The 14,253-nt window shown below is 32.0% G+C and overlaps 1 protein-coding gene, 1 long non-coding RNA gene and 1 pseudogene across 3 annotated transcripts; all 3 read right to left on the bottom strand.

Moving 5' to 3' along the window:
- Positions 1-8,296: 8,296 nt before the first annotated feature.
- Positions 8,297-9,644, bottom strand: LOC112290171 (disease resistance protein Roq1). The gene is made up of 2 exons (XM_024536187.3): positions 9,543-9,644; positions 8,297-9,330 (listed from the first exon to the last, which is right to left on the bottom strand). Exon 2 carries the CDS (start codon positions 9,239-9,241, stop codon positions 8,486-8,488), a length of 756 nt encoding a protein of 251 aa, XP_024391955.1. The 5' UTR covers positions 9,242-9,330; positions 9,543-9,644; the 3' UTR covers positions 8,297-8,485.
- On the bottom strand, positions 9,366-11,107 carry LOC112290410 (light-sensor Protein kinase-like; annotated as a pseudogene).
- Positions 11,108-11,803: 696 nt separating this feature from the next.
- LOC112290172 (uncharacterized) lies at positions 11,804-13,739 on the bottom strand. Of its 2 annotated transcripts, none has more exons than XR_016506138.1 (4): positions 13,540-13,739; positions 13,175-13,329; positions 12,853-12,969; positions 11,804-12,356 (listed from the first exon to the last, which is right to left on the bottom strand). It is a non-coding gene; the product is annotated as an uncharacterized LOC112290172 (long non-coding RNA). The 2 variants fall into 2 exon arrangements; XR_002972070.3 differs by having other exon boundaries at positions 13,175-13,317.
- Positions 13,740-14,253: the final 514 nt, after the last annotated feature.

The following is a 14,253-nucleotide window of genomic DNA, read 5'->3' as shown; positions in this document are numbered from 1 at the left end:
TAATTTTAATAAAAAGTGGCATAAATTGAATTAAAATTGGTCATAAGTACAGTTAGAAAATGAAAGAAAATAAATCTTCTTCTTTATTAAGTAGATTCTAAGTATATTCTAAGTATATATAGATAATATTACAAAAAAAATATGATCAAGCCACCTTTAAAATATTAATATTAAATAAATAATTAATTATTTAAAAACTTAAGATTCAAGGACTGATTCAACAAATTTTTAGAGTTAATTTATGTTAAGTCAAAGAAAATATAATACAAAGGTTCATTTTTTATTTAGATAAAATAATTAATTTTTTATAAAAATATAAAAAAATATATTTTTAAATTATATATATATATTTTAAATTATATATATATATATATATATATACGTATGTATATATATAGTTATAAATTAAGATTTTCTTCATAAAATAGTAGATGGAGATATTTTATTGATATTAATTTAAAGATGATATGCTACCAAACTTAGTAGAAATGTCATACAAAACCTTCTTTTATTGAAGGTGTTAATCTTATAAATGTAGTCCAATATGGATTGAATCGTATAATCTTTTATAAATTCTATATTTTTTTTGTATTCTACATTGATAAAGATTTTATATAGTACATTCAAAGACTTCAAATAACCATGAAAAAATCTCTAAAATGAGATTTAAATATAAAGTATTGCTAATGCCTCCACAATTTATGTTACTACCACCAAAATTTGTTGTTCACCACATGTCACCACAAATTTCACTATTGCCACTATAACTTGCTATTTACTCAACATATTTATAATATTCCAATATACATATATTTTAAATTATGTGAAAATAATTTTATTTTTTATTCAAAAAATAATTGAAAAACTAATAAAAATAAGTTGTAGTAGCAATAGCAAAAACATATATAGACATACAACATAGTAAATATTATAAATATATACAGACAACATAATAAATATATACAAATAACATATAATATAGTAAATACTTACAACATAGTAAATATATACAAACATTTAACACAAATACATTCTATGTACGTGATTAAAAGAATGAATCTACCAAATATAAAGTAATATTGAACAACATTGGATAGTTTGGTACTGAGGACAATTCATAACTAAGAGCAGTGAAGATCGTGCTTGAGATGAATCATTTGGCATTTACTAAAAATCTTGATTCAAAAGCCACTGCAACATGATAATATGATTAACAAAGAGGTTACAAAAACAAGCTGGAATCACAATACAAGAAATAATTATGCTTCTAAAGTAGATTTAGTAAGTTAATTAGAATAATATGACAAAATTGATACTATTAATATTATTACATTCCTGTTATGTGTGACAACGTGTGTAGTGACTTGTTGTTCTATCTCCTCTACTGACTAATTTTTTAGAAACTTGATGATTTTCTCGCTTTGAGCCTTACATGACACTCTTCTCAATTTGCTTGAAATTGTTTTCTTTTTTTGTGGGATTTTCTTGTCTTTGCATTAGCTTTAGCTATGGAACCTTACCACAATCATGAAGACATCAAGGCTTGTGTTTTTTTGGACCTTTTTTTGCTTGAGAATTAATTTGTTGATCACTATCTTTGACCGGCCATCTCTTTACTCTCTCAAGTCCCTTCCTTCTCTTCATAGTGGACTTTGTTACTGTTTCAAGGTTTTTTTTAATAGTAAGAGAAACCTTCTCCTTATGCTTCATTTAAAGATAGTTGAATTCATCATTCTGAGTCGAGCATAGACGGTCCTTTAGGATTGAGATTGTGTCCTCAACTAATTGATTGTAAGGATCATGGATCTTATTGCAATGAGTAGATTTGTTCTCCAATTATTGAATCTTCTCCCAAACTACAAAAATCTCCACAATCGAACACTAATATGGCACAAGTTCAAAAATCATTTTTGTTGCATATTTGTCATTTAATTGAGCAAGCTTTTCTACTTTTAATGTAAAAAAAATATTCACTGAATCAAAATAAAAAGAAGAAATATTTAAGATAAAAATATGTCTTAAAAGGTGCCTTTAAATGCAATATTGTTCTTTATCCAAACACCTACAACCTATGATTCAATAAATCAACAACAAATAAAATCCTCGGCAGAATCAGTTTAATATATATTCATATAATAATAAGAAACTATATAAGGTTAGCACACTCTATAATTACACATACCAACATGTCAATGGAATTGAGAATCCAGTCACAGGCCACAATCAGAGACTTAATGTCCACCATTAGCGGCTTGGAATCATCAGTATAGCATGAAGGCGAGGAGAAATTTATCAAGATCTTGAAAGAATAAACTATGAAAGGATAAACTATGATACATGTATGTGTCTTACAACATGACGTGTTGGTCTAATACATATATAGGTATCAATACTGGAACAACTAACAACAATACTATTTATTGAATGTTACTAAAGTGGTACATATATTCATTTAAAAGAGTGGATGAACGGAAATCATGTACAAGCTTACTTGTCTACAAGTGTAGTTGACAAAATTCATTGATTCAAAGTGGATTTCTCCAACACTCCCTCCACACTTCAAGTCTTTTATAATTTGTATTTCAATGAGACATAAGAATTGAGAGTTCCATCATGATTTGATAGAATTGGAGGAACTATTATTCAATTCCCAAGTTTTTGGAGAAGGTTTCAAATTGTAACGTATTTTTAAGATTAGTCTTATAGTTGTTAGTGTTTTTGAATGATCCCTTCAAAAAATCTCAAAGATGCTTGGGTTTGTAACAGTCAGTCAAAATCACAAGTAGACTTGATCTAATGGACATTGTGATTGTAAACATGAGACATTCTGTTCTGTCTTTGGAGTCTTCATTGTCTAAGTCATGAGAGTCTTTCTTGTTTCACAAGGAGGTGCTATGATAGGGTAGTGAAAGCATATCCCAAATCTTTTGGATTTGACAATGCAAGTTAGTATGTATTTCTATGAATGGAAGTTGGAAGAACCTGCAAGTCAAATCTCATTTGGAACAAGGATCGTCTTTGACAATTCTAATCTATAATGGAAGATAGAAAAAGATGAGAAAGAAAACAAAACAAAGCTAAAAATTTGTTTTTCAGGAAACAACTTGTTTTCAAGGAAACTAATTGAATACCATGAAAGAATAAACTGCGACATAGATATGTGTCTTACAACATGACTTGCTGGTCTAATACATACATAGGTATCAATACTGGAGCAACCAACAACAACACTATTTATTGAATGTTACTAAAGTGGTACATATACTGATTCAAGAGAGTGGATGAACGGAAGTCGTTCACGAGCCTATTCGACTACGAGACTAGTTGACAGAATCCATTGAATTGAAGTGGATTTCTCCAACAGATCTCACCTGCCACTCCACTCATTTCCTGCAGAATTGTAGAACAAATTGTCTGTAAGCTGGAATTGTGGAATACACAAGTTGAGTTGGCTCCTCGCAACATCCGTTTCCCTCGTCGTTTCACAGTCTTGTCTTCCAGAAACCAGGGCATCAGATACAGATCCACACCACCTGACGTTCATAGCTCAGTCCACATCACCGTGGCTCTGTGACAGAAATGATCTCTGGAGCTACTGATTGCAGCCGCAGGATTCGATGAATTGCATGCAAATGCAAAAGAGAAGCGGATCGGACTCTCACACATGGGTCTACACGTCGGAACCAGAATTCGGTTCCGCACCTACGGATCCATGCTTGTCTAGGAGCATAATCCAGTTCTAGATCCAGAGTCATGCTAGTTAGCAACTATGCTGCACCAACTGCAAAATTCCCTTCACAGCCACTTCGATAGAATGCGCATCACACGCTTCGATCCATCAGGCTCCGACCCGTGCCGACACTGGCTTCCTGCTAGAAGCTGTCGGTACGAGCCCTTTTTCCTCGCAAGAGGCGTTGACTCTGGCGTGTCAGTGGCCTTGGTCGAGCTCTGATTGTCAAGGTCATTAGTTTTTTTAGCCTCTTTTGAATGAATAACTGCATCTGTGTTTGATGATTAAGTTTTTCCTTTGCAATGCCTCATTGTGAACTCAGAAAATGAGAACATCTTCTGTGTATCTTCATTTTTGTTAGGTGGGTTTATTCTGGTTATTGTTATTACTGGTGTTTTGTTTCATTTTGTGATTTGTGTCAATTATCATCATCCACACCTTTTCAAATCATGCATAGAAGTACCATGTTGAATTCATATTAAAAGGAAGGTGGATGCATTTATCTTTCTATCTTCATTTTTTATACTTCATTTTTTTTAAGCACTTCAAAATTTTGAAGTAATCATGACACATGTTTGAAATGTTGTAGAGGTTTTAATGATTAAAAAACTTTTTAACGTTACATCGTAATTTGTGTTGAATTTTGGGTGTCTAAGAAATTTCTTAAAAAGAGTAATCGGAAATTATTTTAAGATCTATTTTAAAAATTACCAATTATTTCACACATACTTTTTCATAAATATTTAACACATCTCATATCAAATCAAAATATTACTTACTTTCTGAAGATTGTGTGAATTTTTTAAAAGAAACATACATGAGGACAAATAGAAATAGAAAAAATTAGTTAAAAATAACATCAAAAGACATATAAACTGTGATATATTTATAATTTATAATTAAAGGAGGTAGTTACTTAAACAAAAATGGTAACATGATCACTATAAATATTCATAACTTATATATATATATATATATATATATATGTGTGTGTGTGTGTGTGATCATCATAAAGAATTGAGTGATAAAAAGAGAAAATTTATAAAGCAAGTCTTCTTTATAAATTCATTCTTTTGCTCATTTAAACTTATTAGGTATATTCTAATGTGTTGAGACTGTTCATTGTCTTGCAAAGGAATCTTCTATAATTTTTGAGATCATATATATATATATATATATATATATAATATTTGATTTTATAAAACATTCTAAAAAAATATGAATTGATAAAAATAAATTAAGTCATCCATAATATTGTTTAAATTCCAAATTATAAATGAAACATTTTGTTAATTACATGCTTTTATTTTTCTAATACCATAGTTGAATAGAGAGCTATTATAAAATATAACATAATTACCATAAGCAATATATTACAAAGTAGACAAAATAAAAATATCCTATTTATTTTACAACTAATATCTATAAATAATTTTAGATTTAAATATTAATTGTTTATACACAATAAATTAGAAATATCACTAATATTTACAATAAATAGTAAAATAATATTACTTCTTTATTTACAATATCTATCATCTTGTTCATAGTTTAATAATTTTATTGCATCTATAATATACTTTGAATACATAACCTTCAACTTAATTTATAAAATCTTAATTTATAAAATCTTTTAAATCATAATAAATACTCAAATATTTAAATAAAATTTATAACCTTAATGTGTTTACATCTAAACAAAATTTAAAGTTTTTTTTTTTTTTTTTTTTTTTTTTTTTTTTAAATAATTTCACCAATTAATCTATATTGGTGGGACTTACAATATATCAAGTGAAAATTTAAAAATACAAATGTCAAAAAACTAGATACATCTATATAATCCATATATTATTTTATTTTAAATGTACCTTCTCGAGACTTGATTCTACATTTCTAACTAACATATCAATGTACTATCTATTTATTTTAAAGTTATTTTTAAAGATATCTTTTAAAAATTTGATTGACCATTTTTTTTGGTGATGATGTCAAGCTTGAACATCTTCCTATATTATAGAAAGTCAAAGATGTGAGGTTGCCTAATTCATTTGGCAATGATATCAAGCTTGAACATTCATTTATATTTAAGGTAGTCAAAGATGTGAAATTGTCCATTTCATTTGGCAATGATGTCAAGCTTGAACATCCATTTATATTTAAGGTAGTCAAAGATGTGAGATTATCCAATTCATTTGGCAAAGATGTCAAGCTTGAGCATTCACTTATATCCAAGGTAGTCAAAGTTGTGAGGTTGCTTAATTCATTTAGCAATGATGTCAAGCTTGAGCAATGACTTGTATTCAAGGTAGTCAAAGATGTGAGGTTGCCCAATCCATTTGGCAATGATGTCAAGCTTTTATACCTTTCAATATCAAAGGTAGTCAAAGATATGAAATTGCCCAATTCATTTGGCAATGATATCAAGCTTTTACATCTTTTAATATCAAAGGTAGTCAAAGATGTGACGTTGCTTAATTCATTTGAATCCAATCCATTTGGCAAAGATGTCAAGCTTGAGCATTCACTTATATCCAAGGTAGTCAAAGTTGTGAGGTTGCTTAATTCATTTAGCAATGATGTCAAGCTTGAGCAATGACTTGTATTCAAGGTAGTCAAAGATGTGAGGTTGCCCAATCCATTTGGCAATGATGTCAAGCTTTTATACCTTTCAATATCAAAGGTAGTCAAAGATATGAAATTGCCCAATTCATTTGGCAATGATATCAAGCTTTTACATCTTTTAATATCAAAGGTAGTCAAAGATGTGACGTTGCTTAATTCATTTGAATCCAATCCATTTGGCAAAGATGTCAAGCTTGAGCATTCACTTATATCCAAGGTAGTCAAAGTTGTGAGGTTGCTTAATTCATTTAGCAATGATGTCAAGCTTGAGCAATGACTTGTATTCAAGGTAGTCAAAGATGTAAAGTTGCCCAATCCATTTGGCAATGATGTCAAGCTTTTACACCTTTCAATATCAAAGGTAGTCAAAGATATGAAATTGCCCAATTCATTTGGCAATGATATCAAGCTTTCACAACAACTGACAACAAAAGTAATCAATGCTGTGAGGTTGCCCAATTCATTTGGCAATGATATTAAGTTTGAACAATAGTCAATATGAAAGGTAGTCAAAGATGTGAGGTTGCCCAATTCATTTGGCAATGATATTAAGTTTGAGCAATAGTCAATATGAAAGGTAGTCAAAGATGTGAGGTTGCCCAATTCATTTGGTAATGATGTCAAGCTAAAGCATCCATATATATATAAGGTAGTCAGAGATATGAGATTGCCAAATTTACTTGGCAATGATGTCAAGCTTGAGCATTAACATATATCCAAGATTGTCAAAGATAAGAGGTCACCTAATTCATTTGGCAATGATTCCAACATTCTACACCAAAAAACATCAAAAATAACCAAAGACATGAGGTTGTCCAATTCATTTGGCAATGATGTCAAGCTTGAACAATCACTTATTTTTAATGTAGTCAAAGATGTGAGGTTGCCCAATTCATCTAGCAATGATGTCAAGCTTGAGTAATAACTTATTTTCAATGTAGTCAAAGATGTAAGATTGCCCAATCTATTTGGCAATGATATCAAGCTTGACCATCTACTTATATTCAAGATAGTTAAAGATGTGAGATTTCCCAATTCATTTGGTAATGATATTAAGCTTATGCACCTCTTCATATATAAGGTATTCAAAGATGTGAGGTTGCCCAATTCATTTGGCAATGTTGTTAAACTTATGCACCCTCATATATTAAGGTTTTTTAAAGCATGAAGACTTTTTATTGATGTTGGTAATAATCTTAACTTACTACAATTTTTTAAATTAAGTATCCTCAAAGAAGTCATATACTCTAATTCATTTGGTAGCATGGTTAGGTTTGAGCATCCTTCTAAGTCAAGTTCCATTAATGTAGGAATTCTAAAGAATAAATTTGGAAACTTCTCTATAAAAGAATAATTTTTTAATTGAATGACATTTAAACTCTCAAACTTCATCCAAACATCTTTATCATATAGCATTTGTAATACTTTATTTGCTAATTCTTCTTCTAATTTGTATTCCCATGACATGTCTAATAAAAAATATTTTACGCTAAGAGAATGCTTTACCAACACAAAGAAGTTGCTTAGAATCTTTATCACAATTTCGGGAGCAAAAACACCAATATTACAACTTAAAAATCGAAGTGATGAAAAAGAAGCACTTCTTATTTCATCTATATTATAGTTATTTATGTTGTTACAAAATAATCCCTCCAACTATAAATCAACACAATCAAATGCACAATTAGATTAAAATTACTCCATTAAAAATGTACCTAATGTACATACAAATCTAATTACAATACAAGATTAATTTGTCAAATATTATAACTTTACATCAACATACATCTCAGAAACACAATCAATAGAACATTATATAAGTATAATTAAATAAAAATCTAATATTTAAATAAAGCTTTAGTTTTTATTATCATTAGTTTTCTACATGTCATTTACTTAATAGTTAAGTAAAATGACCTTGTTTGCTAATCCATGAAATGAATCTACATTTAAGTTCCACATTCTTGTGTATTTATACTCCATCTCATTTTCAATAATGTTTCTATCCATGTCTTGTAGTTGATCATATACTCTTATAATTCCATCTTTGTCTATTTTTACCAATGATTGATTAATCAATGTATCTAACATCAATTCTACATCTTCTCCAAAGATATTCTTTTGACTATTGGTTCACATTCGCAATGCTCTTTCTTTCAACATGCCTTGTGGACACACATCATTACAAAAGAAACAACATATGTCCAAAAACATACTCTTCTCTTCAACTTTCAAATTATCAAAGCTCACTCTTAATATCTTCCAAATCTTGTAATTACTATTGTTTTCATCTCCATCCAACTCTCTTCCCCTTTTCAACTTTTGTAAAGCTTGCTCCCAACATCTCAACCTCTTATTCTTTCTTAAAAATGCTCCCATAACTTTCAAACTCAATGGTAGGCCATTGCAAGCTCTTACAATTTTTTTGCCTACCTCAATAAGTTCATTGGGTAGATTTTCTTGGCCATAAGAATGTGTGATAAACAACTTCATACTTGTTTCTTCATCAAGTTCTTCAATATTTATTTTATGAACTTCCTTACCACAATACTTTATTGCTTTTGAATCTCGAGTTGTTGCAATCAATGTGCTCCCATTGCTTGCAAATAGGTCATCTATAGGTACAACATCTTCAATTTGACTTTGATTCTTCACATTATCAAAGACCAAGATGGTTTTGTTCTCCTTCAAGAATGATTTCAACATTTCTTGAACTTCTTTTATGTCTTTTGGTTTTGATTTGACTTTAAATTGTTCTAAAATATTGCAAGAAGTTATATAGCAATCACCACCACTTTCAATGCACTCAACAAAGCATGAGGCATTGTACATGTCTTTTACATTAGTTAATATAGCCTTTGCTATTGTGGTCTTATCTATTCCACGCATTCCAACAAGATACAATGCCTTCACTTTATTTGCACATTGTTGTCTTATATGTGATAAATATTCTCATCTACCAAAAATTTCTTCCTCAGCTATATCAACCGACAATTAGAAAATTCACCCAAAAATCAACAATAAAATCAAAATGATGCATATACTATATTCCAACCTAGTCTTATTAACTTCAATTTTTATTAAGACATGTGAATATTATTATGCCATAGAAGAGTGAATACAAGTTCAAAATACCATCAATATAATCAATTTAATACATTATCTCTATAGTTTTCAGTACAAGTCTTACCAAAGGCATTCCATGGTGTATTTGGTAAAATTCTTTATTTTGATGATAAGTGTTTTTTGATGCTCTAAAGTTTGGAGCATGTGCCACACCAAGTCCAACTAAATGCTTTTTCTTTAATAACTCCAATCTTTTAGAAATATTTCCAAATTTTGGCCAATGCAAAGGATTCAACCTCCAAAATTCTTAAATAAGCTCAATCAATTCATCACAATTTGAAAGTAAGTTTGGTCTTTCACCTTTCTCAATACTTTTTAATATCTCTTTTATCCCATGAACATCATAAAATCGAACTTCTTTTGAAAGAATCTTACAACATATCATTGCAAATGAATAAACATCAGCTTCAAAATGACACATTGCCATCATTTCAAATTTATTTCTTAATGCCTCTGGAGCCATATATCTAAGACTACCATAAATGTTATTATTCTCTGTGGCTTTTGGATTTCTTCCAATTTCAATCTTGGACATTCCAAAGTCAATCACTTTCACAACAGCATGTCGAATTATCTTATTCATAATCTTTGACTCCATAATATTCACCAAAACATTCTCAAGATTTAGATCTCAATGTGCAATGTGTATGTCATGCAAGTAATACATCTTTTTTGTAATTTAATGCATAATGTCAATAAGAAAAATATAAGATACCTCTTTTTCTTCTTCCAACATATTGCTCAAATTGTTTTGCATCAACTCCATTCCAATATAAAAATACTCTTTTTTGCCTTTTATTACAAAAGACTCAATACTTCCATTGGCACTATCTTTCATTGCAAAATAATATGTTATCAAGTTGGGATGGTTCAAACTAGCTAAAATGCTCACTTCTTTGATAAACATTTTATCAAATTCAACATCCATCTTTTTAGTCGCACACACAAGTCCTAACCACTTTGATTTATAAACTTCACCATAGCTTCCTTCATTTACATGTTTTAAATTTTTAAGCCTCTTCATGTTTGATGATAGTTTCAAATCATCCAACTCTCCACATTCTATACAAAGCAACAAAACAAGTCTTCAAATCTTTGTAGTAGATGCTTTGCTAATCCATAATATTCAAAACCTTCTTCTCCATTTACATGCATCAACTTCTTTTGTAGAAACACAACATCCTCCCTCACTTCATCATATGTTGCAACATTAAAAGTGGCAAAGGTATTGTCTTCAACTTTGTTGCAATAATGCTTCAAAAGCACATCACTTGCTATATCACAACAACATTTTAAATCCAAAAGTAGTTCTCTAAAAGTCTCTTTGTTATTCAATTGGAAGATCGCTTCTTCAAACCAATTCTCTTTTCCACAACTTTCTACTAAAATATAAGATTTGTTTAATATGAAAAATAACTCATTCAATAATGGTCCAAATTCCAATTCATCATTAGTGCAAGTCATTAGGTGGTCGAACACCTTTGTATCATGTTCAATTTTCTTGCACAAATTAGCACATTGGTTTCTATTTAACAAGTTATTTTTCTTCAATAAAACCTTAAATGCTTCAATGTAAACTTCATATCCTTCCCAAATATCTCCACAAATACCTTCATGTTTGATTTTCTTTCAAGTTGTTCTACTATGCTTGAAGATCTTTGCATGAAAAGACCATGGAAATAGCTCCAAACCATGAATATATATAGCTTCAATGATTCCAAAAGATATTCCATAATGGATTAATAAAATTAATTTCCAATTTCACCTCAACACCTATAGAAAATTACACATTAGATTTGATTAGATTTGCAAATATTTCTCAAACACTCTCTTTTTTATATTGTCCCACAAACTATACAATCTTCCATCCTAAAAATTGAATCCTTAATTCTAAAACTAAATACTCAGTCTCAAATAAACCTAAAACCAACACTTGATTTCTTTCATATTTTAATAAAGTCACTTCAATGTACATCTTTGATACAACTTTGATTACTTATCTTATATCATAATCCAAAAAAGTTAAATGACTTCTACAAACCACCGCAATGTCTAGTGATTGCAATTCCCACCTCTTACATTCCCTCAAATCCCATTAGATGCCAATGCTACCCGCATGCACAAACTAGGATTCAAAGTCTCCCAAGAGAGATTCTTCACTAGGATTCAAAGTCTCCCAAGACTGCTCACAATATAACCAACAATATAACCAACAAAAGAGTACCACTAAAGTACACACTCAAACATGGAGAAGCTTCACAAACTACTTTATAAACTCCCAATACAGGAGTGTGTAGGAGCAACGCACCAATTTCACGCTACCAATGGGAGCAAGTATTCAGGAATAGTTGATGAAAAATCAGGCACTCTTCAAACCATCGTCGTAGGCTTATAAGCCCAACTCTTAACCCAGTTGAATGTCTGCTTAGCCAGTTAACATAGCCACTTAACAGCAAAAAGTTACAAACAACCCAAAAACCTATACATAACTTCTACTATTGCCTGACAAGAAAAATTGACAGCTACCGGGTGAAAATCGCCCAAGTGCCACGGAAACACGCTCAAATTCAGAACCTAACCTAAGTGGAGAGGAGCTCAAAGGGAGAGGAGCTCATGTTCACATAGATCACCAAATCCCCGTCTTCCTGCCTGCATTGATTCCTCATGTACAAATAGCTCAACGTCAAGCAAAGCTGCTAAATCACCACAACTGGATGATTGTGATAATGTCGGTGCCGGTGACTCCGACCCGTCTAAGCTCATCTCTCTTTCTCTTCCACCCTTTACCTTTACACCTCCTTTTCCTCAAATCCCCTCCTTCAGAAGGAAACGTCACCCATCCTTCTCTATCAATCCTAACCTAAACAGAACCCCAACCCTGCCACGATGTTCATCACATGTTAGAAATACTTCCTCCTTCCCACAACCAATAACTGTTTCTTTTTTACCACCCTCAGTCCTCAATCATATGCACAAAAACTAGTACTTTCTCAAAACTGTGAGATGCGCATGACAATAAAATGCAAACGTTCTAAGCCATAATAATACAACTACGCATATAGTGGCTATAGACTCTGGAATAGACCAGGCACAGTCGGCAAAGGAACCGGTATTGTCATAACTCGGAATGTAAATTCAGAATCATGAACATACACACCCCAACCATTGTCATCACCTAATCGTAAACCTATCGGCTTTTGCAATGCTTGCCATCGAAGAATCCGCAGAATACCCACTCTTGTACCCCAGCTTCAGAGATCAATTTAAGGTGCTGGAGACATATGAAAATAAAAAAAACGCGGCGCTGGTGACAAACAGTGGCATTCTCACGAAATAAAACAAAAAAAGCCAACGAATATATATATATAACGTACTTAACTAGCGCAAGACGATCGGCAACGGAAATGTCCCCATCCTTTACAGTGTGGCTCGACAGCGGGTCCAGATCATCTACCAGTGCATACGCCATCTTTGCTCATTCGACAAGAACCCTGAAGAACAAAATCCATAAAATAACGATCGATACAAATAAAGAGCCAATCCGGAACTGGATACAGCAATTCCTCGGGTGCGTACCGCAAAATCCCAGCATGGCACAACCCAGCAATCAAACTGATATTTCTTCAACACGAAGAAGTCAAACCTGTGTAAAACCACTCAATAAAAACCTGAACCCTAGACCGTTGCATCACTTACCATTACTGCTACAACACTCCACACTTCATGTAAACCGCAACCATCACTAGCTCTTCACGTCAAGTCGCAAACCGAACAATGCATCCGTAACTGCTTCCGAACGGTGCGCCAGAAGTCTCCAACCAACCTCCAATCAGCCTCGCCTTAGAAATTCACTAGCTTATGAATGAGAACAATCTCCTAAAATACAATTTTCAAACATACTCCAAAACCATAGCCACGATCTCTCTCTCTCTCTCTCTCTCTCTCTCTCCGATTCTTTCTCAGCAGCCCATCCAAAACCATACAAAATCTTTCGAGCAGTTCGATAACTCACAGACAGCCGAATTCAACCCCAATGCAAACGAATGCTCAAGAAGTAGTACCGCTCGCAGTATTCTCGACGTGGAGCCCATGAAAATCCTCGCGAAAAAAATGGGTCTGCACAGCTACAAGAGCTAATGGAATTCGAGATCCCATCAGTGCGGCAACGTGCAATGCAGTTCCAGTGCAAGGGAAACAAAGCCACCACCATCAGTGCGGCAACGTGCAATGCAGTTCCAGTGCAAGGGAAACAAAGCCACCAGCTCGAACTTCGATCCAGAGAAGCTCGAACCAAGCCCTAAAACCGACAGGCGACGTCGAATCTCCAGTCCGAGGGAGACGTCGTTCCCTCCGTTCTCAATTCGGGAACAAAAGTTCTCAACTCAGGAACAACCATTCTCAGCTGTCGATTGTGGAAATAGTGAGGCATTGTGGTTCTTTATTAGTGTATGGATAAAATAGTGTGGGTCAAAAACCCGTTTTCAGAAGGTTATTAATCTGGATCATACTGTGTTGTTTTTGATATCAATACCTGAGGTCTTGATGTTGTGACATTAGTATTGAAGTTTTCCATGGCCCCTGAGCCCAAAAGTTGTTTCTGTAGCATTGTAAAATAATAATGATAATAATAATCAGCATCATCATCAGTATAGTGTATATATAATAAAATGATTTGATGCCATTATTGCTTTAAAAGTTTGAGAATAAAGTAATGTTTGCAGCATTTTTTATGCATATTTCATTTCTTCAATCCAAAAGATGCAGAATAAACTTTT

The sequence above is a fragment of the Physcomitrium patens genome, chromosome 13 (genome assembly GCF_059467195.1).
Source record: "Physcomitrium patens ecotype Gransden chromosome 13, ASM5946719v1, whole genome shotgun sequence".
NCBI lineage: Eukaryota > Viridiplantae > Streptophyta > Bryopsida > Funariales > Funariaceae > Physcomitrium > Physcomitrium patens.
The sequence above is the reverse complement of the archived record's forward strand: the minus strand, read 5'-3'. Positions and strand labels throughout refer to the sequence as shown.

Excerpts from the sequence above, each read along its gene's own strand:
- LOC112290171 (XM_024536187.3), bottom strand. The coding sequence starts at position 9,241 with ATGCGTGGAATAGATAAGACCACAATAGCAAAGGCTATATTAACTAAT.